We start from the raw sequence: 23,335 nt of genomic DNA on the forward strand, positions 1-23,335 counted from the left end.
GTCTCAAAATAAATAAAATTAGGTTAAAAAGAATAAAAGACTTTAAAGTTGAAAATCTCAAGCGTTCGTAGGCTAAAGATAGTATAGGGAACCCCTGTGTGCTCATCTCTGAACTTTGGCATTGTCAACCCAGCCTTCCTTCCCCTTCCCACTTTTTGTTTGTTGGGTTTTCCAGAAACAGGTCCCTGAAACTGTGCCCTTTTACCTGTAAATAATTTTTTTGTTGGCTGATTCCATCAGATCTTGTATTAATTCAAAACTTAACACTACTGTGCTTTCTCAGGAAGCAGTTTTCTAAATTATTAGTTCACAGAACTTCCTAAGAGAGTCTCGAACGTAAGGAGTCCTCCTCTTCTGAAGAATACTTGTTTTGGGGAAAGTTATCTTGCATTCGGGCATATAGGATTTGACAGAATGGTGAAGAAAAGGGGAGACAGTTGCTGTGAGTCCATTACGACCGGAAGTGGTAGACTCCTGGGTTGTTTTCTCACTCCCGACACTAGGTGGTGCTCCAGCTCTAGAACAGGCGCGCGCCTCCACCCTGGCTCTGCTCTGCCCGAGCACCCTGTGTAAGCTGTGTGTTCACAGCCCGTGAAGTCTGGATAAATGCTTTTCTTCTGCTGTTTGTTAGAGGTAATTTGCATTGAGGCATTGAATATGATCTTTATAAATGAGTCTTTGCTTCTTAAAGATTTAAATATTTTCTGGAACTTAAAGAAGCTTATGTCCTTTAGCTTCATTTTTATCTTAATAGTCTTACTCTACATATGTGAAAACAATAACTTAGATTTACAAAAGTATTCGTTGTATCAGACTGACATTTTTCTTCAGTTATGTAGAGAAATCAGGCAATCGTGCATAGGCATGTACTATTTGATAAATATCTAGCTCATATAATTAACAGAGTTTGTATGATGGCAAGTTCTCAGCATTTTGAAATATTTTTTTTATTTACTTTTAAGGCCAGGGATAACGTACTTGACTGAAGTAGGTAGCTTTGACAATCATTTGTACAATTCAGTCAAAAAAGGCTCTTCTCCTGAACAGCCTCTGAGCCAAGGGACTTTTGTATTGTAGTATGTCTTAAGGTGTGTTGTGAGACATTTGTCACTGATAGTAGTTAAGTTACTAAAGCATTATTTAAAATTTAAAAAAAAATTTTGTTTTTGAGAGAGCAAGAGAGCGTGAGTGAGGGGGGAGGGGCGGAAAGAGAGGGATACAGACTCTGATGAGGCTCCAGGCCCTGAGCTGTCAGCCCAGAGCCGGACGCGGGGTTTGAACCCATGAACTGCGAGATATGACCTGAGCCAAAGTTGGACGCTTAACTGACTGAGCCACCCAGGCACTCCAATTACTGAAGCTTTTGAGTCACTTACCTAAATATATTAGAGCAGAGGCAAGATAGTATCCCCAGCATAATGTTAATTTGGGGGGAGATGCAAAGGTGGAGTTACAGCTATGAGAACATTTTTCCTTAACGTTTCCTTTGTCAGCAGTTTCTAAAACTTGTCTCAGATCATAGGATCACAGCATTCTACGATATTAGACATGAAAGGATCTTAGCCATTGTGTAAATTTCTTATTTAGAGAGTTAAAGTAGGTTGTCCAAGATAAGGTGATGGTTAGTGGCAGAACGATGTCTGTAAATTTCCGTGTTATTTACGCTCGACCACGGTGCTCAAGTCCAGAAAGGTGAAAGCAGGCCTCAATAATTAAGACAGGATAACTGACATTAGTGAATGAAATCTTCAGCATTAGCAGATTCTCCGGTAATAGAAACCTTTTTGTTGCTAAGGCTTTATGTACTCTACTCGCTTAAAATGACCGTTTTCCCCAAGTGTGTGGTGTTCCCTGTCTTCTCACACAGGGTGCTGTGTAGGACTTGACTGCTGCTGATGGCTCTCCTGGTGCCTCGGGAGCGCTCTATCCTTGCTGGATTCTTCTGTGACACGTGCCCTTGGACGACTGGTTTTTCCGCCAAAGCGTTTCTCTGTTTTAATCTTTTTTCCTTTATTTTCTTGCCGTCAGTCCTGAACTGTAGTAGCTTGTCTGGTTTCAGCATTCTTTTCCTCTCTAATCTGTGGCTTCTTAGTGTTTCCCTTAAAATATGTATGGAGCACTTAACTGTGTGCCATGTACTCTTCGTGAGGCACTCAGCACAGTTGGCAGATGAGTGAGTCGCGTAAAGATGCTTTGCTCTTGTGGAGCTCACGGTCAGGGGTGGGAGGAGGTGGTCAGAAACGGTCATTTAAACAGTAAGCATCAGAAATTAGTAAATTATGTAGTAGGTTAGCAGGGGAGGAGCGTTAAGGAAAAGCAGAGTGGGTATAAAGGAGGAGCAGAAATACTAATCATTGGCTTGGAAACTAGATTGCCAGGTGTATTGTTACTAAGGTCGTTGTGAGGAGGAAGACGGGAGAAGGCACTTCGGGGATTTTTCTGCGGGTTGTGGACATAAGCATGTTGTTTGCCATCCTCATTTTGACCTTTCCTGCTCTCTTCTGGGGATTTGGCCTTAAGTGTCACTATCTGAAATTCTGGAGTGGCGTGAAAATGGCCTGCCGGTATGTAACAGCTATCCTAGTTAACATAAACATGCCCGCGTTGTTTCCTGAAAGCCGAGGGATGCAGCAGTGAAATGGAATGGTGGGTGTCAGATGGCGTGTTTCGCATCAAATGCACGTTGATTCTTGATTAACCTGACGCTGCATTCCTACTTTCAGTCTTACCTGTGTCTGGGTGGCTCTGGGCCAGTTTTCTGATGGCTCCGCTTTATTCGGTTCAGGTTCCTCATTTGTAAACATGGGGGGAAACAGTGCAGAGGAGTTTGTCATGAGGATTAAATAGAGGTGAAGGTGCTCGGCCAAAGAGTCCTCGACTACACCCCAGTTGCTAGAATGCGGGTGATAAACGGCTAGGACTCATCAGAGATACTGAGGTCACGGGCAAGTAAGGGATACTGTTGGCCCATCCCACCGGCATTTGCAAATGAAGTTCTGTTTTTCTTTGTTTCGTTTTTCCATTGTAATTCAAATATTTGCTCAAATGAAAAGATCACCTATGTTTGAAATTTTATGTTTCATTAGAATTAGTTCAAAGGAAAATAATATTCAAAACCAGTTTGGTTCATCAGTATGTAATTTTAGTCTTTTAAAGCCTGGTATACCACATAAAACTTATAAAAGGTATTACTTGGTGAAGATTTATACATATGGTTTTGTTTGCTTGTTTTACCGTTTATTCAGTTTTGAGAGAGAGAGAGAGAGAGACAGAGCATGAGCAGGGGAGGGGCAGAGAGAGAGGGAGACACAGAATCTGAAGCAGGCTCCAGGCTCTGAGTTGTCAGCACAGAGCCGGATGCGGGGCTCGAACTCACGAGCTGTGAGATCATGACCTGAGCCGAAGTCAGACACTTAACCGACTGAGCCACCCAGGTGCCCCTAAACATTTATTTCTGAATTGCTTTACTTACAAGGGGAGAAAAAGGAACTGTGGCTGTTTCTGTGTTGTTGTTTTCTTTCCACTTGTAATAGAGCGTCCTGCCTATTCTTAGAGTATATCTCTCTCCTTCTGAAAAATTAGCTCATTATTCTGTCATAATGTGTAGCATACTTTGTGCTGTTACACCCACTTCTAAAAATCTGGTGCCAGAACCCGAAGAAACTCGCAGTGCTCAGCAGAGCGTCTGGCACCGAGTAGGGGCCCAGTGAGCATGCGCTGCAGGAGTGAGCAGCCGAGTGGCTTGTTCTTGAGAAACAGCTGGAGAGGGAGCTCACCTCTTGCCAAATGGAAAACTACTCAGAAGGAAAATCGTGTTCTCGAAACTCGTGACGTGAAGCAAAAGGAGAATGCAAATGATGTCAAAAGCCCTTGACAGTTGTCCTTCTGTAATAAGTAAAAGCTGTTTTGGACTTCCTGAAAGAGAGTGTTGAGAAATCTGCCTACAATGAGTTAAGCACGTGTTAGTGAGTGCAAAGCTCAGGTGATAGGAGTAATCTTGTCGTTGAGCACAATTTGTCTTTAGCTCTTGTATGTTAGCTCTGCTTTTGCCATTAAATCTGCGGAACCTCAAGTTTTATGACCTCCTGGTAATGACCTAACAAGCGAACAATACCGCCTATTGATAACTAGTCTAAACAAGGAGAGTTTGTGTTTTTGCTATGGTAATTCATTTGATATGCCAAATAATTTTAGGCAACTGCTTGCACGACTAAAAAGTAGTTGACTTTATTTTAGTCAGTAGTTGTAAAAGTAAAAAGTATGTATTCTATACCTATTTATCCAGAGCATAATTCTGCCTTTAAGGGAAATAGGGGAGATATATTTGTATAGGTCTGTAAATATTGGTGTGTGTGTGTGTGTGTGTGTATTTGTGTATATATATATGTTTTTATGACAGTCATTCTAGAAATTGGTCAAAAGTTTATACTTAGCATGGCTCCATGTTCGTTTCTTCTGGGCTGTGGAGAAGTGTGATTTTTCTATTCAGTCATATAAACATTTAATTCTTAGCATGTTCCAGTCACTGTGGTAGGTTCTGGGGATGCAGAGGTGGATAAGACATGGTCCTTCGTTCATTTTAGCTTAAATGAAATGAATTTAAAAATTCTTTTAAAAACATCTTTTCATAAGTTTGCATTAATATCCTAATGTTAAAATACTAATAATAAAAATTATTGGAAATATATGTACCTAGTGTGATGTGGAGACACTGGATCTTGCGTGAAATAAGTGATTTGATAAGTGTGTAAGTAGTACCTATAACCATTATTAATATGTTAATAGAATTAAGTATTAGCTTTTAATAATTAAATAATACTTAAGTACTTACAAATAAAAATGAATACTTAAATGATAAATTAGTGATCATATATTCTATTTCTTAGTATCTTGACCAGAGGGCTTTTGTTTTATTACTTTAAGGTTTTATTATTTTTATTTATTTTTAACAATTTTTAATGTTTATTTATTTTTGAGTGACAGAGAGAGACAGAGCACGAGCGGAGGAGGGGCAGAGAGAGAGGGAGACCCAGAATCTGACGCAGGCTCCAGGCTCTGAGCATTCAGCACAGAGCCCGATGTGGGGCTCGAACTCATGAACTGTGAGATCATGACCTGAGCTGAAGTCAGATGCTTAACTGACTGAGCCATCCAGATGCCCCTGTTTTTATTTAGAGTGAGAATGAGTGAGAGAGAGTGTATGCTTGCACGGCTGAGGGGCAGAGAGAGGGAGGGATAGAGAGAGAATCCCAAACAAGCTCCGTGCTGTCAGCACAGAGCCTGATGTGGGGCTTGATCCCAAGAACTGTGAGATCATGACCTGAGCTGATACCAAGAGCCGGACGGACACTTAACCAACTGAGCCACCTAGGCAACCCTAATCAGAGGGCTTTTAAAATAAATTTTGTTTTGATTATTGTTTCCTGCTGATTTTTATTTCTAGGTTTTGTATTTTCTGCTTATCCCTAATTCTTACCCGGATATTTGGAAGACACCCAGTTTTTCAAGGGCAATTTGAATTCTTTCACCCAACTTAGTGGCATTTAAAATGATCCCTGGTTTTGCCTTCAGTCTCTTGAGTGGTTGTTCCTCAAAGATACTTACTGGAGGGGCTCAGTCGGTTAAGCGTCCAGCTCTTGATTTTGGGTCAGGTCATGATCCCAGGGTCATGGGATTGAGCCCCATGTTGGGCTCTGTGCTGGGCAGGGAGACTGCTTGGGATTCTCTCTCTCCCTCTGCCCCTCCCCTGCTTGCACTGTGTCTCTCTAAAAATAAACTTAAAAAAAGAAAAAATCTTACTGGAAGTTTCCCTGCAGGAAATTAAAGGTGTTCCTGGAGGACACTGGCCCTCCTGAGAAGATCAAATGAGAAGGGCACAGGTGGTTTCTTCAGTGATAGCAGTTCTTGGTTACTGGTGACTGCTTCTCTCTGGTTATGGCATCTCACCTTGACCAGATGTGATCCAATTCTACAAAGTAGCCAGAGGCCATGAAGAAACATAGGGGAGAAAGGAAAGAACGTGAATATTCATTTATTCGTTTATGAATTAAGTCATGAAAGAATGAATGCATGTAGTCATTTAAGCAGCAAATATTGAGTCCCTACTTTGTGCCAGGCATTATTTTAGACTCTAGGGATGCAACATCGTGAACAAGACAGAAAATTTCTTACCCTCAGATTATACGCTAGTGAGAAAGATAAAAAGTATAGTGTCAGGGTAATATGTGCTGACAGTTAATGAAGAAGAGGGGAGGGATAGAGTTGGTGATGGTGACAGTTACCTAAGGCGATGGGGAAGAGGCTCTGAGGGGAGGGGCTTCTTGGCAGACGCCTGGATAAAGAGCCTGCACCTGTGTATTTTGTCAGGTGGTATGTTTCAGTTCACAGGAGAGGCGGGACATGCTCACACGGGGGCAGGGACGCTGGTGAGGCTGGGGAACAGAGCATGGGATGTCCTCCTCATTTATGTTACTTGTGAATGTATTTTTTTCTTTTTTTCTTTTTTTTTTTTTTTTTTTAAGTTTATTTTGAGAGAGAGAAAGTGAGCACAAGTCGGGGAGGGGCAGGGAGCAGGAGAGAGAGAATCCCAAGCAGGCTGCAAGCTGTCAGCAAGGAGACCCGACCTGGGACTCGACCCTGTGACCTTGAGATCAGGGCCTGAACCCAAATCAAGAGTTGGACCTTTTTTTTTGTTTGTTTGTTTGTTTGTTTTAATGTTTATTTATTTTTGAAGGAGAGAGAGAGAGAGAGAGACAGACAGAGTAGTACTTTGTATGAGTACTCTACATGAGTAGTTATAAGCAAGTAGTTCTAAGCAAAGCAATTCTACTTTGACAAATAGGTATAACTCACTGATGCTCTTCAGTTTAGAAAAAAACTGGCTTATCTTGTAAAAATTGCTGTCTAGTGTTCCTTTTTTGTTAAAATATAGGAATTTAACATGGTTCCTGATGAAACAGGAAAGGCATTTGAGGAATATAGTAGCTTAAATTCTTATGTGTTGAATGTCTTATGTTACGAAGATCAATAGATGATTATCGTTGTACAGGAATATTTTGACAAAACCGGTAGTGGACGTTCTTTGCTCCCTTTGTTTCCTACCCTGCTGCCCCCACCCTTTCCACCAGCATAACTGGCAGGGTTAACAGCAAGGCTTGGGAAAAGAAAGAACTTGCTAATCATAACTGACAGGAAGTTAAACTACAATTTTGTGTGCTTGGAAAACTGTTGAGAAAATTTTGGTAAGCATTAAGTGCTTCTCTGGAAGGAATGATGTGTTACCGCACGGCTACCGATGTGGCTGGAAGTGGTGAGGACGCTTGGAAGAGAAGCAAGGTCAGTAAGTAGCTGTGGAACATGAGACTGTTCTGGGTCTATCCTTTTCCCTTTTTTAGAGGCCTGAGAGATTTTTGAAATAGTACCGAGGCTCTTTATGCATGGATGCTAAATACAGAACATAATCCGTATTTTAAAAAAAAATGCGAGAGTAGACAGAATCACTGACAATTAAAATTTTTGTGAATTTTAGCAAGTGAGTCCCAAGTAATAATGTTATTAATGTTGTTATGGGAAATCTTACCTGTCTGCGTTTGAAAAGCCAAATATCAGGCTGATTGTTCTGTTTCCAGCTATATTAAATCAACATTTCTTAGAAGTGGTCTTTAAAATAGACACATAGAAAGACAAAGACTATGGCTGTATTTACCTCCAGTTGTTTCTAGAATGATGAAGTACGTTCCTGTCTGTAAAGTCAGATATTGTATAGACATAGTAAATTCTTTATTTTCTCAACATTTTGCCTAAATATCTAAAATAGGATCTTTCCTTAAACTTACTAGCTAACTGTGCCCATAACATAATATTTTTAAAATAGCTACATTAGTATAACCGTGTTAGAAAAGTGGTATTAATGTGGATTGTTGACGGTGGCCATAATCTTTGTTGTTGTTGTGAGAGTAGCACTGAGCCATTTTCATACTGATCAGACGCTGTGATGGGATTTGTTAGAAGGCCTCTGTTTCTAGATAACATGTGTCTGTTTCTGTTGTCAGGTACAGTGTATGTACGAAACATTTTGCAATTATGTTTGCTCTTTTTATAGTTCTTTTTCAGAGTATTACCATTTGTCTTGAATGTCATGTGTAATTTCACAATGAAAGAATTTACTAATTAAATGAAGGGCTCTGGCAGCGGGTTTTCTGGTGCACTAATCAAGAAGCAGCATTTTTGGACCTTTCTCATGTCCTTTGAATAGGAGAGTGTGCGCCTTGTGATTTCTTACTCTGTTTTTACTCCTTTGGGAATTCAGAACTTTTACTTATTAGTACTTCATGTTTTGGCAGCTCCCAACAGGGTGAGAAATTTTAGGTCTGTTTTGAAAAAGCTGTGACAGGAGTATTATATACACCTGTGACAAAGATGTATGTAAGTTATTGGAACGGCAAGGAGACCTTAGTTTTCTTGGAGAGTAATTTATGTGCTTCTGTTTATTGTTATTTAAAGTAACCTCCATCCCAACTGATACATCACTTGCTTCTGAAACAGAACTACTCCTAAATTCTCAAGTTTAATGTGTAACTGTAGTTAGCACGCACATGGTGGAGAAAAAGCACAGACACTGTGAGATAGCACATTTCTCATTCTGAAATACACATTCGCCGAACCTCATTTTTCTCCACTGTTGCGACTAGCTGGCCTTTCAGTTACCACTTTTTACTCCTAGGAGGAAGGGTAGGAGGGCTTGTCTCTTGTTGGGCGACTGTGAAAAGAGTCTGAGACCACAAGGTTGCACTTCAAATTTCAAAAGAATTAATTTGTTTCCTACCAGCATTATGAAAACTTAGAATTTTGGTATATCTTAGGGGCACCTGGGTGGCTCAGTGGTAGAGTTTGTGACTTTGATCTCGGGGTCATGAGTTCAGACCCCACATTGGGCATAGAGCTTACTCAGAAAAAAGAAAGTTGTGGTATATCTTGCACTTTCAGAAAGTTCTCTTTTTTTTAATTTTAATTTTAATTTTTTTATTTTTTTATTTTTTTTTCAATATATGAAGTTTATGGTCAAATTGGTTTGCATACAACACCCAGTGCTCATCCCAAAAGGTGCCCTCCTCAATACCCATCACCCACCCTCCCCTCCCTCCCACCCATCAACCCTCAGTAGAAAGTTCTCTTAACAGTTAATATCTAATTGCATATTGATATTTAAATTAAGAAAATACTTAAGTACACCCTGTCACCTAGGGCCTGGATGATACTAGTTAATTACATGGCTTTGGTGTGCGTTGCTAGCATTTTACAAATGTAGTTGCTCTAGTTTTGCGGGGAGGAAGTGTCTGATTGTACTTTTTTAAACTTTATTATAGAAAAATGGAAATATTCACAAAGTAGGAGTCGTATAAGGAATCTGCATATATTCATTTCCGGTCCTTGCCGGTTTAATAGAACGGCCGGTCTTGTTTTATCTGTACACTTCCCTACAATAGTTTCCTCCGACCCCCAGTGATTTTGAAGGAAATCCCAGACATCATGTAATTTCATTGAGAAATATTTCAGTGTGTATCTCTAAAGGAGAATCAAATTATCTGTATTCCCTATGAGTACTAGCTAGCTTTGTTGTGGAGAGGAAGTTCAAGAGTGCTTGGAAACGGGCCTGCTATTGCATTTTATTGTGGTTATTTTGCATTTAGAAAGATCAAGAGTTTATACTACTTGGGCATTTTATTATTACAGTAACTCTCAAGTAACTCTCAGAGGATTTGAAATGTTGATTTTATAAATAATATCTAAAAAACATTATGAATTACCATCATGAATATGTATGAAGTTGTGTGACAGTCCTCATTTCTGAGCTGACCAGCAGCTTGCTTTGTGGTCTGTCCGTGGCTCCCCGCTGCCCCTCCAAGATTTTTGTTTTTTTCTTTAAATGCTGAGAACCAGCAAGTGTATGACGCTTAGCATGTTTCACATTTGAGCTGAAATTCCGTAAGCCTCCCTGTGTCAAAGAAAGCGACAGCAGAGAGACCAACGATGCATGTGGGCTGCACAAGAGAAGGGAAGACAGGAGGGGGTATCACGGCAGCCAGGCCCCCGGCTGTGGGTGACTCCCCTTCTTTCCCTCTTGCTCACCCAGCCTCCTCTCCTGGTCTTGACTTGTTAGTTTTTTTCTTGGTTCCCCTTTAGTGTCTGTCTTTTCCTTCTCTCAGCCTTGACTTAATTTTGCCAGTGGCATTCATCATCAGGAAGGTTGCTCATCCCTCCCTTGGAAGGGTTGTAAGATGAAACTTTAAAAAATGAAAGCTTTTAGGACTAATTTGTTGTGCTTTAATTTGGTTTCTGTACAGGTTTTTAGAAATGTTTACTTTAATTCAGGTAGCTCAGTACCAGCTATGGGTAGATTGAACTTTTTTCTACCTGTGGATGAGTTACACAATGTATTAAAACCATTAATTTTAGAGACTTTAAGGTTTACTTTAGATGCTGTTACTGAAAAAACATGTAATAATAATTTTTCCTTTTTTGTTGTCTTTTGCTGCCCATTTATTGGATGAAACGGATTCGGTTCAAATGTGGCTCTGCAGTTCACAAGATTCCTTTGCAGCTCACCTTTGGAGGTAAGTGTTTATTCACTGACCTTCATACTAGAATCGCTAATTGGACACGTCACTATTGGCATGTTTTGTTAGGCATTTATTTGATAGTTTAGAGGTGATCATTTTGTTTTCACACATATGAATGTTGATGAATGAGATGAATTCCAGTAAGTTACAGAACTATTCACCTTTATAACAGGTCGTTGCTTCTTTTTAAGTACATTTTCTTTCTTTAAGCAAACTGAAATCAGTCTTTCATTGTAAAAAGCCTTATTGTATCTGCTTCCTTATTAGTAAGTGACACTAGCCTTATGCTGTCTTAACTGTGCTGGCGTTAAAAGAGAGCTAGAGGGGTCATGGGTGGAGGGGGCGTTGTCAGGGAAGTTTCTGTTGGTTTAAGAGCGCTATTTCAAACCCCCAAATTGATAAGGGAAGAGCAAAGGACTTACTGAGCTTCTCTTAAACACAGGCATGTTCTCTCCCTCTGTCTCCCTTTCCCTCCTCCCTCCCCTCCCCCTCTGACTCCCTTTCCCTCCTCCCTCCTCCCTCCTCCCTCCTCTCCCCTCTCCCCTCTCCCTCCTTCTCCCTTTCCCTCCTCCCTCCCTCTCTCCCCTCTCCCTCCCCTCCCTCCCCTTCGTGCCCCTCCCCTCCCTCTCTCATTGCTTCATCCACTTTCACATTCAGCCATCATCAAGGTTCTGCAGTGTAGAGAGGAGACTGCAGTGGTAACATTGTGAGATAAAGGTATTCAGGGCAGCAGCTGTCCTGTGAGTTATCCGGATAACTTGTAGGATAACTTGTAGAAGTTGGGTGAGGCTTTGAGGAAGGAGGAGGAAAGAGAAGGCAGAGGAGAGTGTGGAGAGATGCTTGCACTCAGAACCAAAGCTTGATTTCAGAGCCTGCCTTCCCTCACTAGCCACACTGGGCAAATCGCAACTTCCCTGAACCTGGCTTTCCTTATCTTTGAATACAAATGATAATTCCTCCTTCACCAGTGAAGCAGTGGACATGGCAGCGGTTTTGAAAGTGCTACTCAAACCTTAGTAATATTTTGTATTTTCCTCTTGGGCTGTACTGCAGCCCACACAGTAAGACTCTGTTTCTGCCTTTCCCTTCTCTTACTTGGGAGTAATGGAGGCTTGGTTGGCCCATGAGTAAGTCATTGCATTTTTTGGTTAATCTAAAAGTGGAAATGGTAAGACTTCATGGTTATTAAAATGAAATGAAATAGTGTATGGGAAACACTGAGCACAATGCCTGTCACATAGAATTTTAAGTAAAATTTAGTGCAAAAATTAAAATCCAAACCATAAGAAACTTGACGACAGTATAAATTATATAATCTCCTCTTTAGTTGATGAAGCATTTTTAAAGCATAGCAGAATGAGAAGTATCACAAAGGAAAGGATAGAAAAATAAGATTTGCTTCTGTTAAAAATCCTTAATTTTCTTCATGAAAACAGGTATAGTTAAAAGGCAGTTTGGGGAAAGTGTGATAAAAAGGTTATTATACTTAATATAAATGTACTATTTTTTTGCATGATTTTTGGTTGGATTTTATGAGATAGTTTATGTGAAATACAAATGGTAATAAATGTTTTAAAAGTTTAACCTTGTAAGTAATCAAACAAATGTAGTTTAAAACAATAGTGATACATGGTTTTTTACCTATCAAGATATCTTTTTTTTTTTTTTTTTTTAAATGAATGCCTGGGGAGATGGGATGTTTTTAAACTTTACCATTTACAGAAATGGGTTTAGGCATCTATGTTAAGACCTATAAATTCATACCTTGCAGTTGTGTGCTTGAATAATTCTTGTCTAAGAATCACTGCCAGAGAAATAAAGTTGGGGACAAAACTGGCATGAATGTTTATTATAGCATTATGGTGAAAAATTTATAAACAGTGTAAATGAGGAGCATTAGGAGAAGGTCAAGTAAATAATGGTACAGCCAGCCATATTATTTTTTTTTTTTTTTTTTTTTTAAATTTTTTTTTCAACGTTTTTTATTTTATTTTTGGGACAGAGAGAGACAGAGCATGAACGGGGGAGGGGCAGAGAGAGAGGGAAACACAGAATCGGAAACAGGCTCCAGGCTCCGAGCCATCAGCCCAGAGCCTGACGCGGGGCTCGAACTCACGGACCGCGAGATCATGACCTGGCTGAAGTCGGACGCTTAACCGACTGCGCCACCCAGGCGCCCCAGCCAGCCATATTATTGATAGAACATTCTACAGCCATTAAGATGGGCATCCTGCATATACGTGTTGGTGAGTACATATTGATGAACAAAACAACGTAAGATACTTTTGCTATGTTGAGATAGAGGTAGGGTGCAAAATTATAATGCAGATCTCAATTGAAAAATAATTTAAGCATACAGAAATTAGTTAGGAAGGAGATACACAACATGTTACATTGTTTTACCCTTTTCTTTTCCGTGAGGGAGCCACAGTGGGGAGAAGAGATACCTTGGTAGGTTTTTAGCGGTGGCTCTTATAGTCAGCGTTTGGGAAGTACATCAGGGAAGTCTCTGATTGATGTGCAAACAGGGTCTAGTCTTGGGGGGGAAAAAGGCAGGTGAGGAAATTGCAGGAGCTCAGGTGAGGAGAATGCCGATGAGGTTTAAGGCTGGACTCTTGATTTCAGCAAGAGCTTCTGAGGAGTAACCAGGAAGAATGGTCTGACTGATTCGGACACGGAGTGAATAAGGAGGCTGGGGCTTGATGTCCACTGCGTTGGGGCAATATCACTAAACAGTGGCAAAGAGACTTCTGACTAGATTTCACTTACAGACTTCTCTCAAATGCAAGCCCGATGAAAGAGGACCCTGTTTTTCTTGCTGCCTTGTGTTTCTAAGTATAGTAAGTAGTACATCGGAGGCAGTGGATAAATATTTGTTGAGTGGATGGATGAACGAATGAATGAATAAGCCAGGCGGGGCTGAGGCCGCAAGCAGCAGGCTTTTTATCCATAACTTGGCAGGAGTCAGCTAAACACACACGAGGCCTAATATTCGTGTTTCAGTATGGTAAACGGTCTTCCTGGCAAGATTGTAGCCGTTGAAGATCAGGATCTTTGTCTTTTCCATCTTTGGATGCTCTCAGGGATAGGGCTTAGAGTTTTCCAACCATACACCTAGAGTTGCACCGAACAAATATTTTTTAAAATCACATCTGGCTAAATATTGGGAATCCCTATGTACGGAAACTTTAATTTTTGGTGAAAAACAAGGGAAGATACGATGAAATTTTAGTGATAGTTTTTGTCATCTTCTGACTGATCTGCTTTTTCCGCTTAATAATCTAGAGTTGTGTTTTACTTGGTTAAATATCTGTTTTTGTACTGAGCTTATGGACATGGGAAAGGGGAAAAAAAATCAAAATTAGAGATGACCAATGTGCTTTACTTTTCTTGAAGTATTTGGGAAATACTTGGAGAGCTTTCTGTTGAAATTTTGCTAGCCTGGAGTTTCACGGGGCAGCTGCCTGTGGGCAGAGTTAGTGGCTGCTTACCCCCAGATTTCCAACAGCACTGAGCTCAGGATTCTGTTCCCTTTGCCACTACGCAGAGCCTGAGAGCCAAAGCAAGCCAAAGTTGGAGAGTGTTAGGAGTCCTAAATGTTTAATTTTGCCATTGGGCTTATGTTTTAGCTGAAGAAGGAAAATTACACATGTGGTAAATACCCAAACACCTTCCGTAAATTTGATCAAAAGAAAAATAATTCTGGTGGAGATTGTAAAATACATGAGACTTGCAGTTGAAAACGAAGGAGACTTTAAACTTCACTCTGTCCACAGAACTGTGAATGAACCATGTCCCTTTGTTGTAAGTCCTAAACAGTTAACTGCCACATGAATCTAACGAAATTGTCAGGTTATAGTAATTACATCAGTAATTTGATCTGCTGTCATTTGAATGGAGCCATGTGTGGGGAGTCAGTTACTTCCCTCTGTGGGGCTGACCCTTTTACATTCCTGTAAGCTGAAAACTAATAGAGCTCATTAAGCTTTATGGGAAAAGAGCTTTTATCACCTCGTCAAGTCAGGCAACATATTTCCATTATATTTCTAATTTCATGTGGCTCTGTGGCTGCTGATGTGCGCTCCCCTGCTAGGTTTACATCGGACCTCTCCCTCACAGACATTTTTATTGACATTTCTGAGTCTGAATTACGTTTTGTGTGGCACCACCTACAGATGTCTTCAATTAAATGTAGGTAAATAAAAGGGATTATATATCAGAGGCTAAAAGATTCTTGAAATTCTCTTCCGAATCGGAGTTGGCCAGCCAGTCCGGTAGGGTGCAGTCTCGTTGGCCCTTTGGAGGCGGAGAGCTGTAGGAGAGGTGTTTGTCCGACGCTTCACCCTGTGTGCATGTAGGTCGCTTAGGTTTCTGTTCAGGTGTGTCCTTCTGTTCCTTGATTTCGAATCAGTTCAAGTCTTCATTCAACAGGTATCGTAATAGCTTAGCGAAATGTTGGCACCTGTAGCGGATGGGTACCAAGCTAAGCTCTTGGCTTCTGTTGTTTTAATTCTCACAGGGTGTCTGTGGCATAGATGTTCCCAATTTCGTTCTAAGAAAAATTGGGCCCAGAGAGGTAGATTGGCTGAGCTCAACGTCACAGCTGTTGGTTTGTGGCAACAGTAACAAGGTAGAAAGGAGAAAATGGAATACTGCCATAATATCCTTTTTAAAAAAGTTTTTAATCCCAATTAGTTAACGTACAGTGTTGTATTAGTTTCAGGTGTGCAATATAGCGATTCGACACTTCCAGACATCACTCGGTGCTCATCATGACAAGTGCGCTCCTTAATCCCCATCACCTGTTTCACCCATCCCCCCTCCTGTGGTAATGCTGTAAGATTCTTACACTACCCGAAGTGATACAACATTTGAAGGAAGACAGTGATAAGTTCGAGATGTATTTTGTAAACCCAAGAGCAAGTTTCTCAAGCTTGGCACTCTTGGCACTTGGGATCGGTTAAATCTTTTTTGTGGGCGCTGTCTTGGGCATCGGGTCTTTCTTACCAACATCTCTGGCTTCTACCTGGTAGGTGCCATTAGCACCCTCCCCCTGAGTTGAAACAGAATGTCTCCAGACTTTGCCACATGTCCCAGAGGGGTAAATTGGCTCCTTGTCGAAGACTGCTGCCTTAGAGCAGCCTTAAAAACAAGGAGATACAGTTGATAAGCCGATAGTGGAGATCATTGCCATGAGAACATGTTTTCAGTCTCATGAAAGGCAGAAAAAGAAGGAAAGGTGAACAAAGAATAAGTGAGATGAACAGAAAACGAATAGCAAGTTGTCCACTTAAATCCAGCCCTGTTGATGACACTAAATAGAAACGATCTGAACCGTAACTCTGCTATATGGACATGTTCTGTATCTGCACTGTCCGAGCGTGTATGTAGCTAGGGGTCATATGTAGGTATTAAGTTCTATTGAACACTATACCCAGGAATTACAAACTACATATTTTTTTCAGATACACAGGGAACATTCACTAAGATGAGACCATTATATATTATGGATTATAATCCATACCATTATACAGATTTGTGCCATTATACAAATTTTAGTAATTGAAAAGGATTGAAATAATCTCTGGTCAAAATGGAATTGGGGCACCTAGGTGGCTCAGTTGATGAAGCGTCTGACTTTGGCTCAGGTCATGATCTCATGGTTCGTGGGTTCAGGCCCTGCATCGGGCTCAGTGCTGACAGCTCAGAGCCTGGAGCCTGCTTCGGAATCTGTGTTATCCTCACTCTGCTGCTTCCTGCACTCGTGCTCGTTCTCTCTCTCTCGTTCTCCCCTCCCCCCCCACACTTCTCAAAAATAAATAAACATTAGGGGCGCTGGGTGGCTCAGTCGGTTTAGTGTCAGACTTCAGCTCAGGTCATGATCTCACAGTTTGTGAGTTTGAGCCCTGCCTCGGGCTCTATGCTGAGCACTCAGAGCCTGGAGCCTGCTTCCGATTCAGTGACTCCCATTCCCTCTGCCACTCCCCCACTCGTGCTGTCTCTCACTCTCAAAAATAAACATTTAAAAAAAAAGATTAAAAAAAAATTAAATGGAATTAATTTAGATTCAGTAACAGAAAGAACTCATAATAAGGTAAACAGTGTAGTTAAAAAAAAAATAGGGGCACGTGGATGGCTCAGTTGGTTAAGCATCCGACTCTTATTTTTGGCTTAGGTCATGATCTCACTGTTTGTGGGATTGAGCACCACATCAGGTCTGTGCTGACAGTGTGGAGCCTGCTTGGGATTCTCTCCCCCTACCCCACTCACTCTTACTCTCTCTCAAAATAAATAAACATTTGAAAAAATAGGCAAAAACTTGATTATATATTTCACCAGAGAAAACATACAAATAGTTAATAAGCATATGAAAAGATGCTCACCATCCATTAGGGAAAGGCAGATTAAAACCACAAAGAGATACCACCACAAACCCACTAGAATGGCGATAATCAGAAGACAGTAACAGGTGTCAGCAAGATGTGGAGAAATTGGCAACTGTATACATTGTGGCGTGATTGTTAAAATGCTATAGCTGTGGTTTCACATTTCCTCAAAATATTAAAGATAGGGATACTATATGACCCCAAAATACAGGAATATACCCAAGCAGAAGGAAAGTATACATCCAAACAAAGACTTGGATGTGAAAGTTCACAGTAGCATTATTCATAATGGCCAAACCTGGAAATAATTCCCAATGTCCATCAAATGGCGAATGGCTAAATGTCCATGCGTCCAGTGGAATACTGTTCAGCAATAAACAGGCACAAATTCTGATCCAGGCTGCGACATGGTTGAACCTTAAAAACATTATGCTCGGTGAAAGAAGCCAGACACAGGAGGCTGCATATTGTGTGTTTTCGTTTAAATGAATCACCCACAAAAGGGAAATTCAGAGAATCAGAAAGCAGATCAATGGGATTAGAGGTAGGACTGGAGGACTGGCTGCAAATGGGTCTCACAGGAATTTTGGGGGGGGGGTGATAGAGATGGTCCCAAATTTCACTGTGGTGATGGTTCCACAATTCTATAAATTTGCTAAAAATCACAGAATGCAGGTGCACCTGGGTGGCTCAGTCAGAGGCCCAGGTCACGATCCCATGCTTCATGGGTTTGAGCCCTGTGTTGAGCTCTGTGCTGACAGCTCGGAGCCTGCTTCAGATTCTGTGCCTCCCTCTGTCTCTGCCCCTCCCCTGCTTGCACTCTGTCTCTCTGTCTCCCAAAAATAAATGAATATTAAAATTCACAAAATTAAAAAAAAATCACCGAATTCTACACTTAAAATGGGTGAATTTTGTCGTGTGTAAATAAAGCTGGGGAGAAAAGGCGTATATCATTTCTTCATCCTTTAGTTTTCTAACATGTGTAGAAAAGATCTGATTCAGCTTGACATCTTGCATCTTTGCCGTGTCCCTAGTTGTGGTGTAGACGGGTGCACACTTGCAGTATTCAGCAAGCTGGTATTCTGTATTGAAATAGATATGTTTTAATTAATATTTAAATATTAACTATGTAGTTAATAGTCTCAATTTAAATGTTAGCCATTAGTATTTTTTGATAGCTTAGAAGACCGTCTTATACAGAGTATGAGTGGGGGAGGGTCAGAGAGAGAGAGAGAGAGAGAGAGAGAGAGAGAGAGAATCCGAAGCAGACTCCATGCTCTGAACTGTCAGCACAGAGCCCAGCAGGGGGCTTGAACTCACTAACCGTGAGAGTGTGACCTGAGCCGAAGTCAGACCCTTAACCAACTTGGCCACCCAGACACCCCCCCGGCCCCCTTTCTCCAAGCTTTTTTTTTGAAGTTGAGAGCTCTTTTCCTTCTCACTTGGAGCTCTGTGGTAAACTGGGGCAGTGTGTTCAGTTGGGTGTGTGGATATGCACCGATTGCAAGCTGCACGTAGCAGGGGTGGGGATCTGCCCCCTGAGTCACTGGCTGGGAGCATTCGTTTTGCCGTCGAGAAAAAAAAGGACCAAGAGAACGTAACCATCTCTGCAGTCTGTCAGCAGATCAAGTATCACTGCTGGGGTGGCTCTGGTAGATGGCAGGATCTCTCCAGCGGCCAGAGCTCGGAAGAGGGGATGGCTCTTCCCCAAACTGGGTCCTCTGGCATTGGAGGGACCTCATAGAGGTGGTCGTGGAGGGTGAGGTGGAGAACATTGAGCCCCTAAACTTGGGGAGGGAGGGAGTGCAAACAATTTTACCGAATAAGGGGGATGCTGAGATAGCCAGAGAGCTGGCTTGACCTGGAGATCTGTGGAGAGAGGGCTAGGGAGAGGGTTGAGCTGGTGACCTGGGGGAAGCTTTCACCTGCTGTCTGGTAGGGTGTCTGGGAGCACCAGTTGTGTTTCAAGGGCCGGGACCAGGGCAGACAGAGGTGTCTGAACGGGGGCTAGATCTTGGAGAACGGTCATCAGGCTGCTCTTGGTACTGAACAATCAGAAAACAAAAGCTAGGCCGTGGCTTGATCCACTGGGCAAAAGTGAGATATAAATGCTGTTTTTTTCCTAGTTCCGTGGCTTGGGAAAGAGTCCTGTCATTTTCAGGCTGAGTCCCACATACTGTGGAATCAGGTTGAGTGGTGTCGGGCAGAAGCACCAGTGAGAATTCTGGAGCCAGATCCCCGAGTGCACTGGGATGATCATGTGATTACTCTCCCATCTGGTCAGGTCTGGAGGTTATTGGGCAGTTGTGGCTGGGGCGGGACTGCTAGTGAGGCCACTGACAGAGAATCTGTTGAACTGAAGACCTTCCTTTTTGCACTCTATTCGCCTCAGTAGATTGTACTTGAACCAAGTCTTTCATGTGGCAGTCAGAATAGTGTTCTGGGCTCACTCGGGCACTCAGTAACTGTTGTTGAGTAGACAAACTTGCTTCCAACTTGTTTCTGGACATCACATGATAGTTGAGCCAGTGTTATTTGAAACCTTTTTTTTATACTGAAGTTATATTATCTGGAAGTCTTTTTAGGGAAACCAACCTCCTGTAAGTAAAAAAAAAAAAAAAAAAAAAAAATATATATATATATATATATATATATATCAAAATTTATTCTGAGAATAAAAGAAAGCATACCAGAATAGAAAACCAGACATTAAGTAGAAAGATGCCATAAATTTCCTTGTTGAAGATTTTTCTGGCATGGGACTTAGATCCGTTTAGGCATCTTAAAACCGAAGTCCATTCAAGATACCGTTTTGGCAGATCAGTCTTCTTTAGCAGGTAGTGGTTTTCATCATTGGTCCGAGGATCTTCCAACTGTGTTCAAAATTAGGGTCATCTGCCTGGACAATTTTCATTACCCATTAAGTGTGCGTGAATGCTTCAGAAGATGTTTGAATGGAAAATCCTGGGGTGGATTAGTTTCCACGGGGATGTCAGTCTTGTTTGATGTTTGCAGTCATTCACTTCTAAGTAAAAATATCGGTTTGGGTTGTCACTGGGGGCTGCTTTCCCCCTCTGTAAGAAAGACCGGAGAAGCAAGATTCTTAACTGGTGTGAAGGAGGGGGGCCCTTCGTTAAGATCGTGACTCTCGAGTCTAAGGTGTTTGTTGTAGAGTTTAATAAATATGGACTCATTTGTAGAATTGTGAAGTTTGGAGTTCTGTTATTTTTCCTTGTAAGTGTTTTTGTGGTGTCTCACCAGAAGTCTTTTTGTTGGATAGCTAGGATTTAAAAATATAAGGAAATGTCAAAGTAAAGAAAACCATTAACAGATTAACATCTTCATTTTTATGTATGCTGTGATGAAAATGCAAAAATAAATTCCTTTCTTATTCCTGTCACACTTACTAAAACACATTTGCTATAAACCATTCCTCCGTGATTTAAGCTCTTTGTAAAGTTCAAATTTTCGTCTTTACAGTACTTCTAGTTTTCAGTTATAAATGTTAGGGTAAACTTTTGTGCTTGCTTTGAAGCATTTCATTTCCTATGATTTATGTCACTGAGAAATACATTTCTTGATTCATCCTTGGCTTAGTAAGTTGCTGAAAATACCTAAATTCATTGCATTGACTAGAACATGTTAAATATTATGATTGCTTTGACATGGGACACCACAGAAGCAGTGGCCAGTGAGAAAAACACCGAACTGAGGTTGAGAATTCCAGGTTTCTGCCCTTCTCATTCCTGTAAATGGGTCTTGTGACCTTGGACAAGCCCCTTCATTACCCTGAGCCTCACTTTCTCACTTATAGAGTAGGGGTATCTCAAATAAAGAGCTCCTTCAAAACTGAGTGAACTTAGCCAACATTTTAACACATTTTATACAGTTAACTCTTGAGCAACACAGGTTTGAACTGTGTGGATCCATTAATACACAGACTTTTTTTTTTTTACAGTACTGTAAATGTATTTCTTTTTCTTATGGTTTTATTAATAACATCTTATTTTCCCCAGCTTACTTTATTATATTACTTTATTACTGTATTCTTATACAGTATAATACCTATAACATAAAATAATTGACTGTTTCTATTATCAGACTTCCTGTCAATAGTAGGCTCCTAGTAGTTGTTTGGGGGAGTCAAAGGTTACTTGTGAATTTCCAACTGTGCTGGGGGTGTGTTGGTGTCCCAACTCCCATGTTGTTCGAGGGTCAACTGTAGCTGCTTTTCAGACTCAAATATTAGAAATTAGGCAAATAGGGGCGCCTGGGTGGCTCAGTCGGTTGAGCGTCCGACTTTGGCTCAGGTCACGATCTCGCGGTTCATGGGTTCGAGCCCCGTGTCGGGCTCTGGGCTGATGGCTCAGAGCCTGGAGCCTGCTCCCGATTCTGTGTCTCCCTCTCTCTCTGCCCCTCCCCCATTCATGCTCTGTCTCTCTCTGTCCCAAAAATAAATAAACGTTAAAAAAAAAAAAAAAGAAATTAGGCAAATAATACACATTTTACTCAACTTAAAACTTGTAGTCCCTCCAGCTTTGTCTTTCATTGTGCTTTATGTTCTGAAGCAAGCTGACACTTAGAACAATTGTGTTCACTTTCTTCTATAAAAACAAGTGTTTTCCTGTTATCTTGCTTACCCAAATGTGTTTCTTATTTTTGCCTTCAATATGGTCTCAACTGTACATATGAATTATATCTTTTAATAAAGTAATAGCTTTGGGTTCTCAAAACTCAGAGGTGGGTCATTGAGAACTCTGTCATCTAGAAGCATCTGAGCAGACTGGGAAAGTACCTAAAAACAAACACCACAAATTTCTTATGCATCCCTCTTACATCTTCTCACAGTAGCAAAGATGAGCATGTTTAATGACATGATCCGAAGATACAGTCATTCTATAGCATGTGTAAATCAAGCAGGACACGTTTATAAATATTATACTCAGTGTTGTAGTATTCATTCTTGCTTAGAAACTACTTAGTTATCCAAAGGTTGTCTGTCAGATTTGTTGATTTATATTAATCCACATTAAAAAAATTTTAATGTTTTTTATTTTATTAATTTGTCTGTGTGTGTGTGTGTGTGTGTGTGTGTGTGTGTGTGTGTGTGAGAGAGAGAGAGAGAGAGAGACTGCATATGAGTGGGGGAGGAGCAGAGAGAGAGGGAGACACAGATTCTGAAGCAGGTTCCAGGCTCTGAGCTGTCGGCACAGTGCCCAGTGCAGGGCACTTGAGCTCATGAACTGTGAGACCATGACCTGAGCTGAAGTCAGACACTTAACCGACTGAGCCACCCAGGCACCCGTATTAATCCACGTTTTAAAATTCTATAAGAATCTTAGAAGTTCCATTTAAGCCGCCACAAAACCTAACACATAAAAATGTTTGTCATTTGCTCAACATTACTAATCATTAGGGAGCTACAAATTAAAACCACGATAAGATACCACCTTCACACCCATTAGGATGGCTCTTATCAAAAATACAGCAAACAACAAAGGTTGGCATGGATGTGGAGAAATTGAAACCCGTGCACTGCTGGTAGGCTTGTAAAACGGTGCAGCCTCTCTGGGAAACCAGAGGCAGTTCCTTACAAAATTGAAAATCGATTTACCCCATGACCCAGCAGTTTTCTAGGTATATACACAAAAAATTAAAAATAGGGACTCGGGTATTATAAACCACTGTTTACAGAGGCATTATTCATAATAGCCAGAAGGTAGAAGCAACCCAGGTGGCTCTGGACCGATGAAGAGATAAACAAAACGTGGTATGTGCATAACATGGCATATTCAGCCTTAAAAAAGGAGATTCTGACACAGGCTGCATCATGGATGGACCTTAAGGATATTATGCGAAGTGAAGTAAGCCAGTCACAAAAAGGCAAATACTGTGTGATTCCACTTACCTTAAGTACCTAGAGTAGGCAAATTCATAGAGACAGAGAGTAGAACAGAGGTTACCAAGGTCTGGGGGGGGCGGGGGAAGGGGGCGGTGTTACTGTTTAGTGGATACGGGGTTTCGGTTTGGGATGATGAGAAAGTTTTGTGGGTGGGTGGTGATGGTTGCACGACAGCGTGAATGTACACTCGGTGTCCCCGAATTGTACATTAAAAATGGTTAAGATGGTAAATGTTATGTGTATTTCACCACAATTATGAAATATTTTTAAATGTCAGAATTGCAATTTAATTCAGTTGAACACAAATTTAAAATTTCGAATCACGAGCATTATGTAGGAATGATGTTAACTTTTTTGATGAACAAACCAGAGAGTAGTTTGGGAAGTTTAGACCATCGTCTTCATTAGGAAACAAACTCTGAGGATTA

The 23,335-nt window shown here is 41.0% G+C and overlaps 1 protein-coding gene across 5 annotated transcripts in view; it reads left to right on the forward strand.

The window, feature by feature from the left end:
• Nucleotides 1-23,335, forward strand: part of ATE1 (arginyltransferase 1) — a 156,451-nt gene that overhangs the window by 35,551 nt on the left and 97,565 nt on the right. For all 5 annotated transcript variants that reach the window (XM_078434892.2, XM_078434893.2, XM_060641308.3 and 2 more), the window contains one exon: nt 10,581-10,613. In XM_078434892.2, the coding sequence (XP_078291018.1) occupies nt 10,581-10,613 (33 nt within the window). The remainder of the gene's footprint in view (nt 1-10,580; nt 10,614-23,335) is intronic.

This window comes from Panthera onca, chromosome D2 (genome assembly GCF_046562875.1).
Source record: "Panthera onca isolate mPanOnc1 chromosome D2, mPanOnc1 haplotype 2, whole genome shotgun sequence".
NCBI classification, from domain to species: domain Eukaryota; kingdom Metazoa; phylum Chordata; class Mammalia; order Carnivora; family Felidae; genus Panthera; species Panthera onca.